The following is a 19,957-nucleotide window of genomic DNA, read 5'->3' as shown; positions in this document are numbered from 1 at the left end:
AGAATATATGTGTGTGTGTGTGTGTTTTGTGTATACACACACACACACACCATAAGCACTATAAGTATATAATTACTTATATAAATGTGTGGGTGTTTGTGTTGATAGATGAACAAGGATATATAGGCAAGGAAAAGAAAAGGAAAGAGGAAAACATAATACACATATTTCAGTTATGTATAGTCTAAAGAGATATTTATAGGAAAAAAATACGGACGAGAAGGGAAGTAATCCAGAAAATTACTTCCACAGGTCTTAGCTTGGTAAGATGATTTTGTTGTTGTTTAACCACAGGTCAGCATTGTTCAAAGTGTTCCAACCATGACCATCTTAGGGTATTTTCAAGCCTTGTATACAGGGTGACAGTATCTCAGGTGCTCTTATTTAAGATGGTAAGCTATGGCTTGAAGGGAATTTTGCCACTGTTTATAGCTGGTCAAACAACCACAGAGAAAGATGATGAAAGAAGAGGAATGATAAATGTTGGTGAGATAGCAACAGAAGAGGAAACAAAAAAAAAAGAAAAGAAAAGAAAACTAGTTTGAGGAACCTAGTCTTGGTGTGCACCACATACTAAAAAACTGTTACCATATTTGATGGCAGATACGATACATTTTTATTAAAAAAAATTTCTCACAAAATCCATAGGTGCAGACATGGCTGTATGGTAAGAAGCTTACTTCCTAACTACATGGTTCCATGTTCAATCCCACTGCATGCTACCTTGGACAAGTGTCTTCTACTATAGCTTTGGACTGACCAAAATCTGGATAACTTGTGGTTCCGGCCTATGGTTGATAAGTATCAAATAGTAGGATATTCCGGTTGTGTATACAGAGAAAACCAACCCTATGGGTATTTTGTACCAAGGGGCTGGTTCAAATCACACGTTACTTTGAATAGTACATTGTTGGTATACCCTAGGGTGTCAGACAAGTTGTAAATTCCCTTAGTGTATTATAATCAAATGAATAACATATGATGGATAATTGTCAGCTCATTACAACTGTTTATGTATCATTTTTAATAGAAGAATGAGAACATTACTCCATTACAAAAACACCCATAATCATCAGATGAAAAGTAATTTTACAAACAAAGTAATATCCCAATTGTACAGCAGGGATGTGGCTGAAGTCTGTGGAGGCCAACTATAAAATAGGAGAATGACCAGCAAAGTTGGTCATTGAGGTTAAGAATATAGTTCTTGAAAGTGTGTAATATGATATCTAAGATCAGTGACCTGGGTGAGATACATCTCTGCTAGACTGGTTCTTAGGTAGACTGGAGTGGGGTGTAGGTGATATTTTATTATAGTAGGCTTAGAGCAGTGGGAAGTAAGGAGAGGTCCTAATGTAAATTAGGGAAAAAGAAAGAATAAATAAATAAAGCAAAAATAAGGGTGAAGAAAAATAAAAGCATACAAGCCAAATAGACATCGGGTCAGGGTTTTGGATTCCATAGCTAAGGCTAAAGGACAAAAGGAAGCGGGCAGAGATACACAGAATTTAGGGGCACTCTGTGGATACTGGTTGAAAGTTGAGGAGGGTATGAAGGTAATCCAAATAAGAAGATCAAACTTTTATGGAATAGCAGTGTTAGTAAAAGTAGAGCACTACTTATCATTAAGGAGTGGAAAGAAGGGTTATATAATAGACTACACCTAGTACTGAGTGAAAGGAAATATCAGATCAGATATCAAAGAAAGCCAGCAGTAGGGAGTAGTCTAATGATTAACAATATGGAATGTTATACAGGTGGCATCAATATTATTTAATTAGATAGTATAAGCGTTTTTGTGTGAATCAAGTAAAACAACTTCAGACAATAGTCACTGGTAAGAGGTTTGGATAGAGTATTCTGTCTATTATTTAACAAGCGCAGCTCAAACAAATGTATCTTGGTGTAAGGGTTACATACCTAGTAGAAGAACTGGCTAGGGTGTGTAAGCTGCTACTTCTAGGTTAGATAGCTTTGCTATCACTATTGCAGAATACCAGGTACACCACAGATAGAATGGTTAGTTCCTTCAATATAGCATGCCATGCAAGTATAATAGGAGCGGTTAGAAAATAACGGTAAAGGGAAATGAGACTAGAAGGACTCAGGAACTACTGGGTAGATCAATTGACAATTGGGTCAGCAACAGAGGGAGTAAATTAGATTGGCCCTAGGTTAGGAGTTATTATTGGATCGGAAGCACTCTGTCGGTTACGCCGACGAGGGTTCCGGTTGATCCGATCAACGGAACAGCCTGCTCGTGAAATTAACGTGTGAGTGGCTGAGCACTCCACAGACACGTGTACCCTTAACGTAGTTCTCGGGGATATTCAGCGTGACACAGAGAATGACAAGGTCGGCCCTTTGAAATACAGGTACAACAGAAACAGGAAGTAAGAGTGAGAGAAAGTTGTGGTGAAAGAGTACAGCAGGGATCACCACCATCCCTGCCGGAGCCTCGTGGAGCTTTAGGTGTCTTCGCTCAATAAACACTCACAACGCCCGGTCTGGGAATCGAAACCGCGATCCTACAACCGTGAGTCCGCTGTCCTAACCACTGGGCCATTGCGCCTCCTAGTTATTATAGAGGTTGTTTAGTGTCCTTAAAATATTTAAACGTGCAGATAGCCTTATGTACACAGGAAAGATGAAGGTCCAGTCTATTAGTTTGTAGATTCTTCACTATTTGATCTCTTTAAAATTTCAAACAGCTCAATTTGAGTTGGGACATCATTAGGGTTCCTAAACCGCACTCAAAAAGCAGATATAGGTCCAGGCTTTGCTGTATGGAGCAAACAGTAAATAGATTCAATATCATAAAGAAATTGTGCATATACATAGATAATGCAGGCAAATGTCTTCTACTATAGCCTCTCAGGACAATGACAGCATTGGGAGTGAATCTGATAAATGGAAACTAAAAGAAGCCCAGTATGTATGTATGTGTGTATACTCTTTTACTTGTTTCAGTCATTTGACTGCGGCCATGCTGGAGCACCGCCTTTAGTCGAGGAAATCGACCCCAGGACTTATTCTTTGTAAGCCCAGTACTTATTCTATCAGTCATTTTTGCCAAACCGCTAAGTTACGGCGACGTAAACACACCACCATCGGTTGTCAAATGATGTTGAGGGGACAAACACAGACACACAAACACACACACACACATATATATATACGACAGGCTTCTTTTCAGTTTCCGTCTACCAAATCCACTTGCCCAAGATGCCACGCAGTGGGACTGAACCTGGAACCATGTGGTTGGCAAGTGAGCTACTTACCACACAGCCACTCCTGCGCCTGTATGTATGTATGTATGCATGCATGCATGTATGTGTGCATATGTATTTAACATATATACATATGCACATACATATGTACATACATACACTTTATGGTATTATGGTATTCCATAATGATAGTAATGTAAATATATGTGTATGCATGCATGTATGTACGCACGTATGTATGTAAGTACATAAATATGTACATACAGATGTACCCACTTATGTATGTAAACACATACATACATAAATCAAATATACGTGTGTGTGTGTGTGTGTATGTATGTATGTATGTATGTACATACATGCATGCATGCACGCATATTTACTTTACTCTCATAATGGAAGTGTAGGGCAAAAGTGAAAGTGTTTTTTCTGCAACATATAAAAACAAAAACAAAAAATTTTTCTAGCCAAAAGTGAAAGTATTTTTCTTAGCAAATAAAGTAAAAATGTTTTTGTGCTTTATTTTGAACTAAACTGAAAGTATTTTCCTATACAAAAAAATGTTTTCCTGAGCAAAAAGTAAAAACTGCATTTATTATGTTTTTTCAATACAAAGGTTAAATAGATCCAATAAGTAACTGTTGACATCATTTATCTTTTAGCTTTTACTTGTTTCAGTTATTACACTGTGGCCATGCTGGGGCACTGATTTGAAGGACTTTCCGTCAAATGAATCAACCCCAGTACTTAATTTTGTTAAGCCTCATACTTATTCTGTTAGTCCATTTTGTTGAACCACTAAGTTATGGGACATAAACAAACCAGCACTGGTTGTCAAGTGCTGGTAGGGAACAGACACAAATACAAAGCCACACACACACATGATGAGCTTCTTTCAGTTTTCATCAACCAAGTACACTCACATGGCTTTGGTCGACCCAAGGATATAGTAGAAGACACTTGCCCAAGGTGCCACACAGTGGGACTGAACCCAGAACCATTTGGGTGGGAAGCAAGCTTCTTACCACACAGCCACACCTACTCCTATACATAGGTACTTTAGAAAGATGTCTTCTACAATAGCCTTGGGCCAACCAAAGCATTGGTAGACGGAAGCTAAAAGAAGTCCATCAAAAGTCCTTCCCAAATCACAGATTCATAAGGCTGGTTTCCCAGATTCTGTGGTGTATTCCCCGATTGAATGGGATGCTGGTCTACCATAGGATTACTCAGTTTTCTCCATTTGAGTGGACTGGAGCAACGTGAAATGAAGTGCACATTGCTTGGTCCAAGAATCAAAACCACAATTATGTGATCATGTGTCCAACACCCTAAACACTAAGCCCTGTGCCTACACACAAACACGATGGACTTCTTTCAATTCCTGTCTACTACATCCACTCACAAGGCTTTGGTCAGCCCAGGACTACTGTAGAAGATACTTTTCCAAGGTGGCATGAAACAGGTGATTGTTGAGAAGCAAACTTCTTAACATGCAGCCATATCTGCTCCTTATAGTAATTAATAATAATCATTAGGTTACCAATTTATGAATAAAACAAGGACCAAGTCAAATAAACTCCCCTAACAAATCAAATTTATTCTTCCCTGCCAAGCCAGTTTGACTTGTTTGTTTTTATCGACAATAAGGAAAGTCAATCTAAACAGAATTTGTTGTATATTCCAGGCCACACATATGAAGAGAAGCATCTCATCTACAACCAACTTCACTTGAGCACTGTTTGTATATGTAAGACTACATTATTCAATGTGTCACTCTCATTTCAAGATGGCAGGGTGTAATCTAAGGGAGATTTGGCTACTATTTCTAGCAGGTCATATAATTTACTTCATCCCAGTTACTGAGGATCCCTCATTGGTTTGTGAAAGAATGTACAGCATTTCATGTCACTGTACCATATCTGTTATAACAGTAAAGAGGAGGATAGGAAGCAAGGAAAAGCTGACCAACAAAAAACAAAAAAATAACAGTAATGTAAAAGAAATAAACAAAAAAAAGCAACAAAAATAGAATACCTACTTTTCATAAGGTTCTGGTGGTGGATATAGCTGGACTGTACATTTTAGCTGACCACAGGTCAATGTCATAACATAGGGAGAGAAGATGTCATCGGCAAATCTCTGGAACATCTGCTGGACAGATTTTGTAGAAAGGGCAGCATCCGGGGTGTAAATGTCTCCGCCATAACCATTGATGTCAATCAGCTTTTGAAAGAGCGGCAGAGAAACCCGGAGGTTAGGATCTGATGGGGGTGCAATGCACATCACATACAGTTTGCATCTTGTGTTGAAAGGTAACGGGAAGCTCCCTTTCTCACTGTTGTTCTTTGATTCTCTTTTGTGATACTTTTGTAATGAATAAGACAAAGAACCGGGACCAACGCCAGAACAACCATCGGTGATTAACAGAACCTGCAAAACAAATCCAGAAGGAGAGTGAAAATGTTACAGAAGTAAAGGAGTTTGTGTTTATACAGGTATGTATGTATGTATATATATAACGGGAAGGTTTACGAAAATAAACAAAAGATGAAGGCAGGTGGAGTACAAACAAACAAATGTATTAGTATGGCGCTCAGGAATAGAAATAGAACAAGTCTTTTACATTTCGAGCCTACGCTCTTCGACAGAAAGATACACAGAAAAAAACAAGGAGAGAAAAAAATGTGTGTAGGAGCTAATGATCTATCATGGCATTCTGACTTCAGGCAGAGGTCAGACGTTAGACGCTAGAGGGACAGTAGGGGAGATATATGTGTGTGTATATATATATATATATATATATATATATATATATATATATATATATATATATATATATATATAAATGATAAAAAAAGTCAAGATAGAAAATGCTAAATTAATTTTATAAAAAACATTTCAGTACCAGTTTCAGTCATTGAGACTTTTTCAACTGTAAGTATGGAAAACAATTAAATTTGGAAAAATTAAAAGAAAAAGTTTTTTTAAAAGAATATTTGTATAGTGTTCAAATACAAGTGGCATTTTCCTTGTTTCTGCCTGTCTCTGTCTCTCTTGTTTACTCTTGTGGGTTTGAAGGTCGTTTATATATATATATATATATATCAAGCATGATCTTTGAACTTTGGGCCTCAAGGAGGAAATGACTGTTGACCGAGACATTTGGCAATGTGCTCTGCTTGAGAGAACCCACCAAGCCAAATGAAATCACAGTCATGGCTGATGTTAGTTGCACATAAAAAGCACCTTTCAAATGTTTGGCCTCATGGAGGCAATGACTGAAACTGTCGTGCTTGAGAAGAAGACCCATCAAGTTGAGCAAAACCGCAGTCGTGGTAGATACAAGTGTCAAGCAAATGGCACCTGTGCCTGTGGCATGTAAAAGCACCCATTACACTCTCGGAGTGGTTGGCGTTAGGAAGGGCATCCAGCCGTAGAAACCATGCCAAATCAGTCTGGAGTCTAGTGCAGCCTTCCAGCTTGCCAGCCCTAGTCAAACTGTCAAACCCAATCCAGCATGAACAACAGACATAAAATGATGATGATGATGACGACGATATATATATATATATATATATATATTTATAAATGAGGGTGAAAAATTGATATTAATTTAATAATACCATTAATTTAACACTAAGTGGCTTAGCACGTAAAACTAGGGAGATAATACAAATTTATACATAAATTATTAGAGAGTTACCACTATGTGGATAGCTCTAGTGCTAAAAATATCTCCGTTAGTATAGCCACATCTTTTCTGTGGCTATACTAACGGAGCTATTTTTAGCACTAGAGCTATCCACATAGTGGTAACTCTCTAATAATTTATATATATATATATACACACACACACACATATATATATACATATTTCAAAATGTAACTACATGTGGATCATTGGCGATTTTTTTCCTCCGTCTTCCTTTTCTCTGGGACTTTCCTCTGTCTCCTGCTTCTGAAGAAGAGCTTTGCTCGAAACGTAAAATTACCTTTCTTGCCTTCCCTGAGCATCTGTTAATACTTTGCATGTACCACATCCTTGTGTTGTTGATTTTCCTTGTGTTTTTTCTTTGTTTTTTTGGGGATTAACTATATATATACATACATGCACACACACACACATATATATACATACACACACACACATATATATATATACACACACACATAATCAGGATGTGACGGGTAAATTGTTGCCAGTTTATATTTTTAATTTCACGCATGTGCATTGTTTGTTTTTGATCTTGTCAACTACACAGTATAGTAGGGTCAGTTGGGCACTGTAGTGAGAAAAACAACACCATCACACAATTCACTAAGCCAGAAATTTGGAAATGACATGCCATATTGCTTGGCATTCATGCCAGAAGCTCCAATATGAACAGATGGTGAACACACAGAACAACTGTTGGCTTGCCGTGTCCCCAAAACATCTACCAAGAGTGATAAAAATCAAACATCCAGTCAACATAGTGGTGTTTGGAGTGTTCACTAGAGATGGCAACTTTATGCCTCCATTCATCTTCCCATACGACCTCACACTCAACATGGAAGCCTACATCAAGTGCCTGGAGGAGGCAGTGCTGCCCTGGATCAAGAGGGTGGCTGCTGGAAGACCCTGTCTGGCAACAGGACTCTGCACCATGCCAGCATGGGTTTCAGGGGACCAAAATCTGTTTAATATCCTGGCAAGGAATCTAAGAGGTTTGCAAGGTGTAGGTGTGGAAACCTTAAAAAATAACCTGGACAAATTTCTATCTGAAATCTTGGATGAACCCACATCACGGAAAGCAGCACAAAGAAAAAGCAGCTCTGCCCAACTTGTTTCTTCACCAGAAACAATACAAGAAAGAGACCCAAAAACACAGAAGGGCAGTGCTCCAGCATGGCCTGAACCTCTAGCTGAAGCCAGAAAAAGAAAAGAATAATATGATACACACACGCACATTCTTTTATTCATTTCAGTCATCTTGACTGCAGCCATGCTGGAACACCACCTCTAGTCGCACAGATCAACCCCAGGACTTATTCTATCGGTCTCTTTTGCTGAATTGCTGGGTTACTGGGATGTAAACACACCAACATCAGTTGTCAAGTGTTGGTGGGGGGGTGACAAACACAGACACGCAAACACATACACATATATATGATGATGATGATGATATATATCCGTCCAACCCATGCCAGCATGGAAAACGGATGTTAAACGATGATGATGATGGGCTTCGTTCAGCATCCATCTACCAAATCCACTCACAAGGCTTTGTTCGGCCCGAGGCTATAGTAGTAGACACTTGTACAAGGTACCATGCAGTAGGACTGAACCCAGAACCATGTGGTTGGCAAGCAAGCTACTTACTACACAGTCACTCCTGTGCCTATATATTTATTAGAAAGGGCATCCAGCCGTAGAAACCATGTCAAATCAAGCAAGTTTGGTGCCCCCCTCCCTCCACCGCCAGTTTGCCAGCTCTGGTCACACTGTCCAACCCATGCCAGCATGGACAACAGACGTTAAATGATGACGATGATGTTGATGATGAAATAATACATACATAATCACCATCATCTTTTAACGTCCGTTCTCCATGCTAGCATGGGTTGGACGGTTTGACCGGGGATCTGGGAAGCCAGAAGGCTGCACCAGGCTCCAGTCTTGTCTGTCAATGTTAAGACTGGAGCCTGGTGCAGCCTTCAAAAGAGACATTCTGTCTGTGTATTTGTTTGTTTGTCCTCCAAAATGAAAGTAAGTGGTTTAAAGTAAGTGCTTTGTTTTCTTATCTTATCTTATCTTATCTTATCTTATCTTATCTTATCTTATCTTATCTTATCTTATCTTATCTTATCTTATCTTATCTTACATATATATACACTGAACCGCAAAAGAGATACGAGCTGTGTGTGACTATCGAATATGTTTTAATTCCTTTATGGCAGAGATAAATTTTGATAAACCTGATAAATTCAATTTCTTGGATGCACTTTGACTACAATCTATGGGTCATTATCATGTGTTCTGGTAGTGGGCAGATCTAGCACATCGAGATTATAGGGTGTGACATGTTCAATACCGTGTACACCCCTCCCTGAGTGTTCAAAACGGCCATTCACCGTTGGTACATGGAGTGCATGAGGCAGTTCACAAAAGTCACTGGTACCTATGCTCACACCCTAAGGAAAGCTGCCTCCATGTCCACACAAGTTGTCGGCCTTGGGACCACCTGGTCCAGCCATCTCTGGATTTCATTCCACAGGTGTTCAATTGGATTCAAATCTGGGCTGAGTGCCAGCCATGGCATGGTTCTGATGTTGTGCTGATGCAGGAAGTCCATAGTGACCCTGACCATGTGGGAGGGAGCATTGTCCTGCTGGAAGACACGGCTATGGTGATGCGCAAAGAAGGGCACGATGTAAGGTCTTAAGATCTGGTCAACACAGTGCTGGGCTGTGATGCCATTCCCTCTGCCTGCACCAACATTTTGGAACACATGGGGCCTAATTCTCTGATTCATGCCTACAGTACCTCAAACCATGATACTTTGGCCATCCCACACATCTCTCTCTGTAGCGCTCACCTCTCCTACGCCACACCCTCTGCCATCCAAGGTGGAAACCAGCTCTCATCAGGGAAGACTATCGACCTCTATTGTTGATGCCGCCAATGTTGGAGCTGTGTAGCCCACTTGCATGGTCAAACATTTGACACTCATTTTCTGTGGCTGGCATTTCCCACTACCAACATTCACTTGTTATATATATATATAAAGAGAGAGAGAGATAGTGAGAGAGAAAGGGAGGGATATATATATATGTATATATATATATATATATATATATATCGAGAGAGAGAGAGAGAGAGAGAGAGAGAGAGAGAGAGAGACAGACAGACAGACAGATATATATACACATACACAATATATATTCAATTAGTTTTACCCACAAGATATTCTTAGTCATGATGGCTGAAACACTGAAGCATAGCCTTCATAATTTTCTCTTTCTCTCTTTTTCATTAGGTTAAGCTGGAGTTGGATCAGAGGAGGACAACCTAACAAATAAATGGAAAATGACTTCGACCACAGTCTCAGCTGTGAATCAGTTCTATACGGTTAAGATGAAGGGGGACAACTCCTGTCATCAGAGTGTCAGTGAGAAAATAAGAATTACACAAACGTGTATGTGTTTACATATTTACAGTTGCACTTAACTGAAAATTTGCTTGGCTATGGGCGGTGATACTGTTGTAATTTCTCCTATCAGTATCACCGCCCATAGCCAAGCAAATAGGCCAACGATGAATGGTAAAAGATAACACTTTAAAACAGAAATAGTAATAGGATGATGATGATGAGTATCCAAGCATGAAATAATGCCTTGATCACATATTTACCTAACTAATGCTAGCATGGAAAATCTTATGTAACAGGGAATGAAAAAGCTGTCATCATCATCACCACTACCACCACCATCACCACCATCACCATCTGTACATAAATGTTTCTACTGTGGCATGGATCTGATGATTCTTCCAGCATCTCACATTGTGCAATAGAGTACTTAGGCTCAGGCTAGTCTTGCAGAATAGTATAGTGATAATTATCTCTGCCTATGCCCCACAAGCGGGACTACCAAATGAACTGAAGGACCACTTTTATGATACTCTTCTGCAGGCTACCTCAAAGATAAGTGACAATGATCTATCTTCAATGGGTACAACAGACAGCAGCCCAGTATCTTCCATGGTATTCATGAGAGCCATGGAATTGGTTCCCGAAATGAAGAGGGAACAAGGCTACTGGAGTTTTATGATGCAAATAACCTCTTGATATGCAACAGCAACTACAGGAAGCCAGCCAGCCAGCCACCTGATAACCTACCAATCAGGTGACTGTGCTTACCAAATTGATTACATTCTCACTAGACAGCGGGATGCATGGTTGCTCTTAAATACAAAGACCGTCCCTCGTGAAGATTCTAAATGATTCTGCAAAGAAAGAGGCTTGGAAATGCTATTATGAAAGACTGTTGAATGTAGAGAATGAATGGGAAGAGGAGAGTCTGCCAAATGTTGACCGAACTGAGGAACCAGCTATCCAAATTGACAGTACCTTGGTAGATAAAGCAATTAAGGATATGAAGACAGGGAAAGCCTCTGGCCCATCAGGAATAACCACTGAGACGCTTAAAATATCTGGTGGTGTGGGTTATGGTCTAGTCACCTGTATTGTAAATCAGGTGGTTCACAAAGGATTCATACCCATTGACTGGTGTAGCAGTACCATAGTCAACTGCTACAAATATAAAGGTGATGCCATAGATAGAAATAGTTACAAAGATATCAAATTGTTGGATCAGGTGATGAAAGTTATGAAGAGGATCATAATCCATGCAGTTTGGTTTTGTGCCAGGGCGAAACATCACCGATGCTTTATTTCTGGTAAGGCAGCTACAGGAGAAATACTTAGCCAAAGATAAACCTTTGTACTTGGCTTTTATTGACTTGGAGAAAGCCTTTGACAAGGTCCACCAATCCCTTATTTGGTGGTCAATGCAGAAACTAGGGAAAGACAAGAGGTTGGTGAGAGCTGTACAAGACATGTACAGGGGTACTGCCAGTAAGGTGAGGGTTGGCAACGAGTACAGCTAAGAATTCAGGGTACAAGCAAGGGTTCACCAAGAATCGGTTCTCAGCCCCCTCTTGTTCATCATAGTCCTCCAGGCAATAACAGACATTTAAGACAGGGAGCCTGGGAGCTCCTCCATGCTGATGACCTTGTTCGTATAGCTAAATCACTACCAGAACTAGAGAAGTTCCAAGTATGGAAGCAAGTTCTAGAATTGAATGGTCTTAGAGATAACCTAGCAAAAACCAAAGTCTTAATAAGTAGGAAGGCAGACAAATCACAAATCCCTTCAGGTAGATGGTCCTGTTTAATCTGTAGAAACTCCATAGATATACCCAGTGTAAGCTATGGACACATAAGAGGTGTAGCAATATCAGAGGAAGGTTAACAGGGAAAATAGCTTTTGCGTGTGGAAGATGCACAGGTACAATAAACATTGAAAATGTTTATTGTACCTGTACAAGTGGCAGTGGGGTAACCTAGAGGTAGTAGATAGCTTCCGTTATCTAGGTGACCAAGTTGGTAGCAGAGGTGAATTAGGCTGGGCAAAGTTCAGAGATCTTCTACCTCTGCTGGCAACAAAGGGCCTCTTGCTCAGAATGAAAGGCAGATTGTATGATGCCTGTGTGTGAACATCTATGCTATACAGAAGTGAAACATGGGCTGTGACAGCTGAGGACATGCATAGGCTTGCAAGAAATAAAGCCAGTATGCTTCGCTGGATGTGCAGTGTCAGTGTACATGTTTGACAGAGTGAGAGCAAAGTTGAGCATAAGAAGCATCAGATGTGGTGTGCAAGAGAGATGACTACACTGGTATCATCATGTGATGCATTTGGATGAGGACAGCTGTGTAAAGAAGTGCTGATCTCTAACTGTGGAGGGAACCTGTGGTAGACATAAACACAGGAAGAAATGGGACGAGGTGGTGAAGCATGAACTTTGAACTTTGGGCCTCTCAGAGGCAATGACTAGTGATCAAAACCTTTGGTGATATTCTGTGCTTGAAAAGACCCGTCAAGCCTAGTGAAATTGTAGTTGTGACTGATGCTGGTGTCATGTAACTGGCACCCATGCTAGTGGCACATAAAAAGCACCTTTCAAGTTCTGGGCCTCGTGGAGGCAAAGTGGCTGATACTGGTGGCATGTGAAAAACTCCTTTTTGAGCGTTGGGCCTCATGGAGGCAATAACTGAGACCTGTAGCATTATGCCGTGCTTGAGAAGAAGACCCATTAAGCCAAGTAAAATTGCAGTCATGGCAGATATCAGTGTCATACAAATGACACCTGTGCTTGTGGCATGTAAAAGCACCCTTTACACTCTTGGAGTGGTTGGCATTAGGAAGGGCATCCAGCCATAGAAACCATGCCAAATCAGACTGGTGTCTGGTACAGCCTTCCAGCTTGCCAGCCCTAGTCAAACGTCCAACCCATGCCAGCATGGACAACGGATACTAAATGATGATGATGATGAGCTCAAGCCAATGCAAGCTAAAACTTCACTAAATGACCTTGTGTCACAGAGAAGTTATTAATTATTACATTGTGTCACAGAGAGAAGTTATTAAGCTCAATGATTTAGGTAAAGATCCTAGTAATCCTGCAAATGATTAATTACCTAAAATGCCTTTCCATTTTTAAGACAGTAGGGTGTAGTACGAGGGAGGTGTGGCTGCTATTTCCAGGAAATTGAGCCACACATAAAGTTCCTCTCATTGATGTTAGTGTGAATCAAATTAAACGTATTGCAGCACATCATGTTATTTGAACAGAACTTTATATGATTCATTTCAACTAGGAAGTATTTTCAAGCTTCATGCTTTTTTGGTGAAAGAAAGAGGAAGCTACTAGTAATTGAAAGAATATTGGAATTCGTATAAAGAATTTTCTTGAGAAATACCAAACTGGAGTGGGTTTCCTGTCTTGTTCCATTGCCCAGGAAACTATGAAATTTTAAAATATTACTCAGCTATCTGAAACATAGAAGAGGGGCAGGATCAAAATATTTCTCCTTTTATTTTTAACTAGCAGTATTGCCCGGCTTTGTGTGACTATTAATCGCAGTGAGGAAAATCGATTAATCTGCGAGTGCAAAATCAATACTTTCTTACACAATGTACGTACGTGCGCTCATGCGTTCTATGCACGCGCGAATTAAGCTAAACTTGCATGAAGTTCAATCACAATTCAATTATTTTGGTTTTAAAATCAAGCATTTAATGCCCTCTATTTTTGCGCTTATGTGTTCCATTTCCTAAATAGGAAGTACGTAGAAGCGTTTCATAAATTTAGAATAACTTACCTGAGATGTAGCAAATATGCTCCACTCTTCGGTTATGATTGAATTCACTCCACTCAATGCTGTTTCAATGCAGGTTTTACTGTATTCATCCACTTTATTTAGAACCATTCGTATTTGTTCAACATCCCGTGTAAATGGCACCAGTTGTTCCCATAAATAAGAAAACACTACCTGAGTGCATAAAGAAAAAAAAAGATATACATATTTCTGGGTAAAAAGAAGTTGCCTTAACTCATCCACAGGGGGCAGCCTGGTATAGTAGGGAGTTTTATAGAGAGGTAGTGTAGTGTCCCCTTTAATACCATGCTTGTGTGCCTGTGTTTGTTCCCCCAACATTGCCTGACAAACAATGCTAGTGTGTTTACGTCCTTGTAACTTAGTGGTTCAGCAAAAGGGACTAAGCTTACAAAGAATAAGTCCTGGGGTGAATTTGCTTGACTAAATGGTTATGAACGTGACTGAGTATATGTCCATAGAGAGAGTCAGATAGTGTTGATGTCTCCATGGCACTACAAGATATGGTAGGAAGTTTTTAAACAGTGTATCATCCTTTCTCTACAATGCCTGGTTCATTGAGAAGGGCTCTTTTTCAGGTGTAATAGTAAATGAGCAGCTGATAATCCTAGGTGCTGTCTGCCAAATTTAAAGGGCATGTCCTCTTTGCTAGTTCAGCCAATGTTGTAGGTACAATAACATATGAGACTAAGACTGTCACTGGCTGTTCGTCTGTTGTCAAAATGGGCAAGGTAAACTAGTCAGCTGGCAATAGGGGAGTGGCAGAGTTGACAACCATGCATTGCTATCTCCTGCCACATAATGTGGCATAGAGTGAGAAAAAGGAATTGATAGAAGAGTGACCGGAATGAGACAGTGACAGAAGAGAGAGAGAGAGAGATAGTGTGATAGACTGTTATATATGCTGGTTGTTAGTGAGAAACTTGAATAAAAGCAAACTAAGCAAGGGAAATCTAAAAGTAAATATTAAACATCCAAGCCAATCTTCCTGGATGTTTCCAGCAATCGTGTTTGACAACAATGGAAATTGTAGCTGTGATACCAGTGCCGGTGGCACATAAGAGAACCATCCGAATGTGGTCGTTACCAAAATGTGGCACGTAAAAAGCATCATCTGATTGTGGCCGTTTGCCAGCCTCATCTGGCACCTGTGCCGGTGGCACGTAAAAAGCACCCACTACACTCACAGAGTCGTTGGCGTTAGGAAGGGCATCCAGCCGTAGAAACATTGCCAGATCAGACTGGGCCTGGTGCAGCCTTCTGGCTTCCCAGGCCCCAGTTGAACCATCAAACCCATGCTAGCATGGAAAGCGGACGCTAAACGATGATGATGATGATGATGATGGGGGTAAAGAAAATGAAAAGATGAAAGAAGAAGGAACAATGAGAGAGAGAGACAAAGATGAGGGATATTGATAATGAGCAATAGATGAGGGAATAATGGAAAAAAGTGATGGATAGCAATAGAAACAGATTATGGCAAGGGAGAGGATTGAATACAAAGTCAATGTGTTGACATCCCTTGTTTTGCAAGCAGTGTGATGGGAAAGAAATAGAATACTAGAAGTATAATAAGTGAGAGAGACTTAAATGTAAATATTAAAACCTTAATCTTCATCAATATCATCTTCAGTTTTATATAGTTTTCCTTGTATAAGTTGGGCAGTCCCTCTCTGGCATAGCGTTTTGCTAACTGTCATAGTCATCTGACACCTCTTTCATGAGACTAAACTTCTTGAGATCAGTCTTTACCATTCCTTCTTCTACCTTCCTTGGTCTTAGTTGCCCTTTCCCATAAAATCTATCTATTTAGATTGCTTGGCACTTCTTGTACAAGGTGCAGGAGTGGCTGTGTGGTAAGTAGCTGGCTTACCAACCACATGGTCCCGGGTTCAGTCCCATGCCATGGCACCTTTGGCAAGAGTCTTCTACTATAGCCTTGGGCTGACCAAATCCTTGTGAGTGGATTTGATAGACAGAAACTGAAAGAAGCCCATTGTATATGTGTGTGTGTTTGTGTGTCTGTGTTTGTCCCCCCAACATCACTTGACAAACAATGCTGGTGTATTTACAGCCCTTTGACTAAGTGGTTCAGTAAAAGAGACCGATAGAATAAGTACTAGGCATACAAAGAATAAGTCCTGGGTTCAATTTGCTCGACTAAAGGCATTGCCCCAGCATGGCCACAATCAAATGACTGAAACAAGTAAAAGAATATATATATATATATATATATATATCTTGGCTGTTTCCCACACCAGCTTCACATAGCAGCCCCAGTCCATCTAAAGTACCTTGGATCACAGGACAGCCTGCTGTGCTTACCATGGAACGTAGAGTGACCTGCTGTGCTAGAGGAGACCTATTGAGTCAAGTACATCAACATCAAAATAAAAATCAAATGGAAATTGTAGTTGTGATACCTGTACCGGTGGCATGTAAAAAGCACCATCCGAACGTGGCTGATGCCATTGCCACCTTGACTGGCTTCCGTGCTGGTGGCACGAAAAAAGCACCAACTGATTGTGTCTGCTGCCAGCCTCCCCTGGCACCCACTACACTCACGGAGTGGTTGGCGTTAGAAACACTGCCAGATCAGACTGGAGCCTGGTGCAGCCTCCTGGCTTCCCAGATCCCGGTCGAACCATCCATCCCATGCTAGCATGGAAAACGGACGTTAAACGATGATGATGATGATGATATAGGCATGATGGTTGTGTGACTAAGAAGCTTGCTACCCAACTATGTGGTCTCAAGTTCAATCCCACTGTACAGTACTTTGTACAAGTGTCTTCTGCTGTAGCCCCAAGCCAAATAAGCTTTGTGAGTGGATTTGATAAATGGAAACTGAAAGAAGCCCATCATATATGTGTGTGTGTGTGTGTGTGTGCATGTATATTAGACTGTACCCTTGTCTTGACATCATGTTTGTAAATGAGCATCATTGTGATACAAGCAAGGCTGTTTTTCCAGTCTTCTGTGGAAAAAATATCTGGTGGTGGTGGAAATATTGCTTTGCTTGGAAACAGGTGAGGGTTGTGAAAAGAAGGACAACCAACCATAGAAAAATCACCTGCCTCAATTTTTGCCTGTTCCAAAGAAGCATAGAGAAATGGATATTAAAAGATGATGACAATGTTGAGACATACACACACATCAGAAAAATAAAAGCTATTGAAATGTAGAAGGATCTTACAAGAGATGTAAATTCTAATTTACAATTGGTTCCCATATAATCCAGTAAAGTATTAATTCCTTGTATAGCTAGATGTCTCCTCTGTACTTCTTCTGTAAACTCAGGCAGGTTCACAGGACGGCTCATTGATAATGAGCCATCCAGAAGGATGATCGTTGGCATGGTGGCAGCTGTAGATTACAAACATAAAGTCAAAAGTTAATATAAACAACCAAGATAACTTCACTATACATTTTAAAAACACAACAGCAAAAATGCAAATATAGAAATGCTTCCATGCCTAAGATAAATCATACTTGTATAAACTGAAATAGTTGATCTTGATTAAATCTACATCCTTCTGCTTGTGTGGATAGATCTTAGACAACCTTCTCACTGTGTCACTGGATCTCACAATTTACCTCTCATATGCCTAATGCTAGTGATGGCTTTGTAGTACAAATGTCTTGTTTTCATAAGTTTTGTATTAAAATCTTCCACCAAACCTTAGTCACAATTTATGTTCCTAACACTAACTTAATGATAACTAAGTTAGTTTACTAAATTCTTTGTTGTATTTAAAGTAACAGAAAGAAACACAGAGCATCTCAAAGGACAGTAACGAAAAGGTTAAACATGCCCTCATCAATCTTCATAGCTGCTGCTGATGCTTATTACTTATCACAAAGGAATGAAAAGAATGGCATAATTATTACAGTATCAGACATAATGTCTATATATAGGTGCAGGCATGGCTGTGTAGTAAGAAGGTTGCTTCCCAACCACATGGTTCCGGGTTCAATCTCACTGTGTGGTACCTTGGACAAGAGCTTTCTACTATAGCCCTGGGCCAACCAAGTCTACTTTCAGTAGACAGAAACTGAAAGAAGCTCGATGTGTGTATGTATGTGTGTGTGTATTAAATTCAACTTATGTTGAAAGTTTGCGTTAGAAGCACTGAGATGTATTGAAAGATACAGATGAGGAATAAATTTTATTCTCAAATGCAAGATAATGATAATAATATAGCATGAACAGGATAAACTATCCATATTTTTCTGCAAAATATGGATAGTTTATCCTGTTCATGCTATATTATTAGTATTATCCTGCATTTGAGAATAAAATTATTTCCATATCTGTATATATAGTTGTTTTTCTAACAGAGCCGATAAGGTCCAGGTCTCTGATCCATAGAGAAAGACTGGTTCAATCAGTGTTCTAAATATTTTAACTTTTAACGTGGGTGGAAGGTTTGAGTACCAGATCTTATCAAGTCTGTTACATGCATCCCAAGCAAGAGCTTTGTGGATGCGAAAGTCTTCTTGGGAGTCTGCTATGTAAGATCCAAGATATCTGGAATCGTCAACGTTTTTGATATTAATCTTTTACTTGTTTCAGTCATTTGACTGCGGCCATGCTGGAGCACCGCCTTTAATCGAGCAACTCGACCCTGGGACTTATTCTTTTGTAAGCCCAGTACTTATTCTATCGGTCTCTTTTGCCGAACCGCTAAGTAACGGGGACATAAACAGACCAGCATCAGTTGTCAAGCAATGCTAGGGGGACAAACACAGACACACAAATACACACACGCATATATATATATATATACATATATACGACGGGATTCTTTCAGTTTCCATCTACCAAATCCACTCACAAGGCTTTGGTCGGTCCGAGGCTATAGTAGAAGACACTTGCCCAAGGTGCCACGCAGTGGGACTGAACCCAGAACCATGTGGTTGGTAAACAAGCTACTTACCACACAGCCACGATATATATATTATTGAGACAATTAAAACAGGTGGGTTGGAGTAAATGATGCAATAATCGCCAATGTGGCACAACTACCATTGACAGAAAATAGAATTAATTTATAGGATTCAAACTGAATGACATGAATTTGTGTTGCAAGATTCCTGATGTGAAGTCGTGTGTTGAAACAGATATTGTTGTATTTCGGTTATGTCATTTTTTTTACTCCAAATAAACACTCGCACTATATATTCGTTCTTCACTCGTTTATTATTGTTCTTATTCTAATTCATGTCCACTGTCCGGAAATCTTTCGTCACACATCTGAGCGACACTTTCCGCAGAGCAAAAGCACACACCAAGACGGAAAGTGTCGCTGAGGAGGTCACAGATGTGTGACAAAAGATTTCCGGACATGAATTAGAATAAGAACAGTAATAAACGAGTGAAGAACGAATATATATAGTGCGTGTGTTTATTTGGCAAAAAAAAAAAAAGACCGTTCCGAGAGACATATGAACAACATGAGTTATCTCCCTTATATATACTTTATGTATGTTTTCTTCTGTTTTCAATTATTTGAAGTTTGCTTGAAGGGAGCGAGCTGGTTTCTGATAAAGATACAAAGTTCCATCATTGGAATAGAGATAGTAAAAATGTCATATGTTGAGAGTGCATGCGCGCGCATGTGTAAATGAACACTAGCGCGTTTGGTCTTCAATTCCTTGAAAATAAATGAACTAATATAGTGTGGCACTTTGGACAAAGTGTCTTCGATTATAGTCTCGGGCTGACCAAAGCTTTGTGAGTGGATTTGGTGGAGGAAACTGAAAGGAGCCCGTCGTGGT

At 39.9% G+C, this 19,957-nt stretch overlaps 1 protein-coding gene across 1 annotated transcript in view; it reads right to left on the bottom strand.

The window, feature by feature from the left end:
• The window catches only part of LOC115220361 (integrator complex subunit 14), a 132,388-nt gene that overhangs the window by 110,804 nt on the left and 1,627 nt on the right, over positions 1 to 19,957 (bottom strand). The window contains exons 2-4 of the mRNA XM_029790471.2: positions 17,373 to 17,542; positions 14,162 to 14,332; positions 5,272 to 5,663 (exon numbers count right to left, since the gene is read on the bottom strand). Coding sequence (XP_029646331.1) covers positions 5,272 to 5,663; positions 14,162 to 14,332; positions 17,373 to 17,534 — 725 coding nt within the window. The 5' untranslated portion in view covers positions 17,535 to 17,542. The remainder of the gene's footprint in view (positions 1 to 5,271; positions 5,664 to 14,161; positions 14,333 to 17,372; positions 17,543 to 19,957) is intronic.

The sequence above is a fragment of the Octopus sinensis genome, linkage group LG16 (assembly GCF_006345805.1).
Source record: "Octopus sinensis linkage group LG16, ASM634580v1, whole genome shotgun sequence".
Lineage (NCBI taxonomy): Eukaryota > Metazoa > Mollusca > Cephalopoda > Octopoda > Octopodidae > Octopus > Octopus sinensis.
Note: the sequence above shows the minus strand (reverse complement) of the source record. Positions and strands in the feature narration are given on the sequence as shown.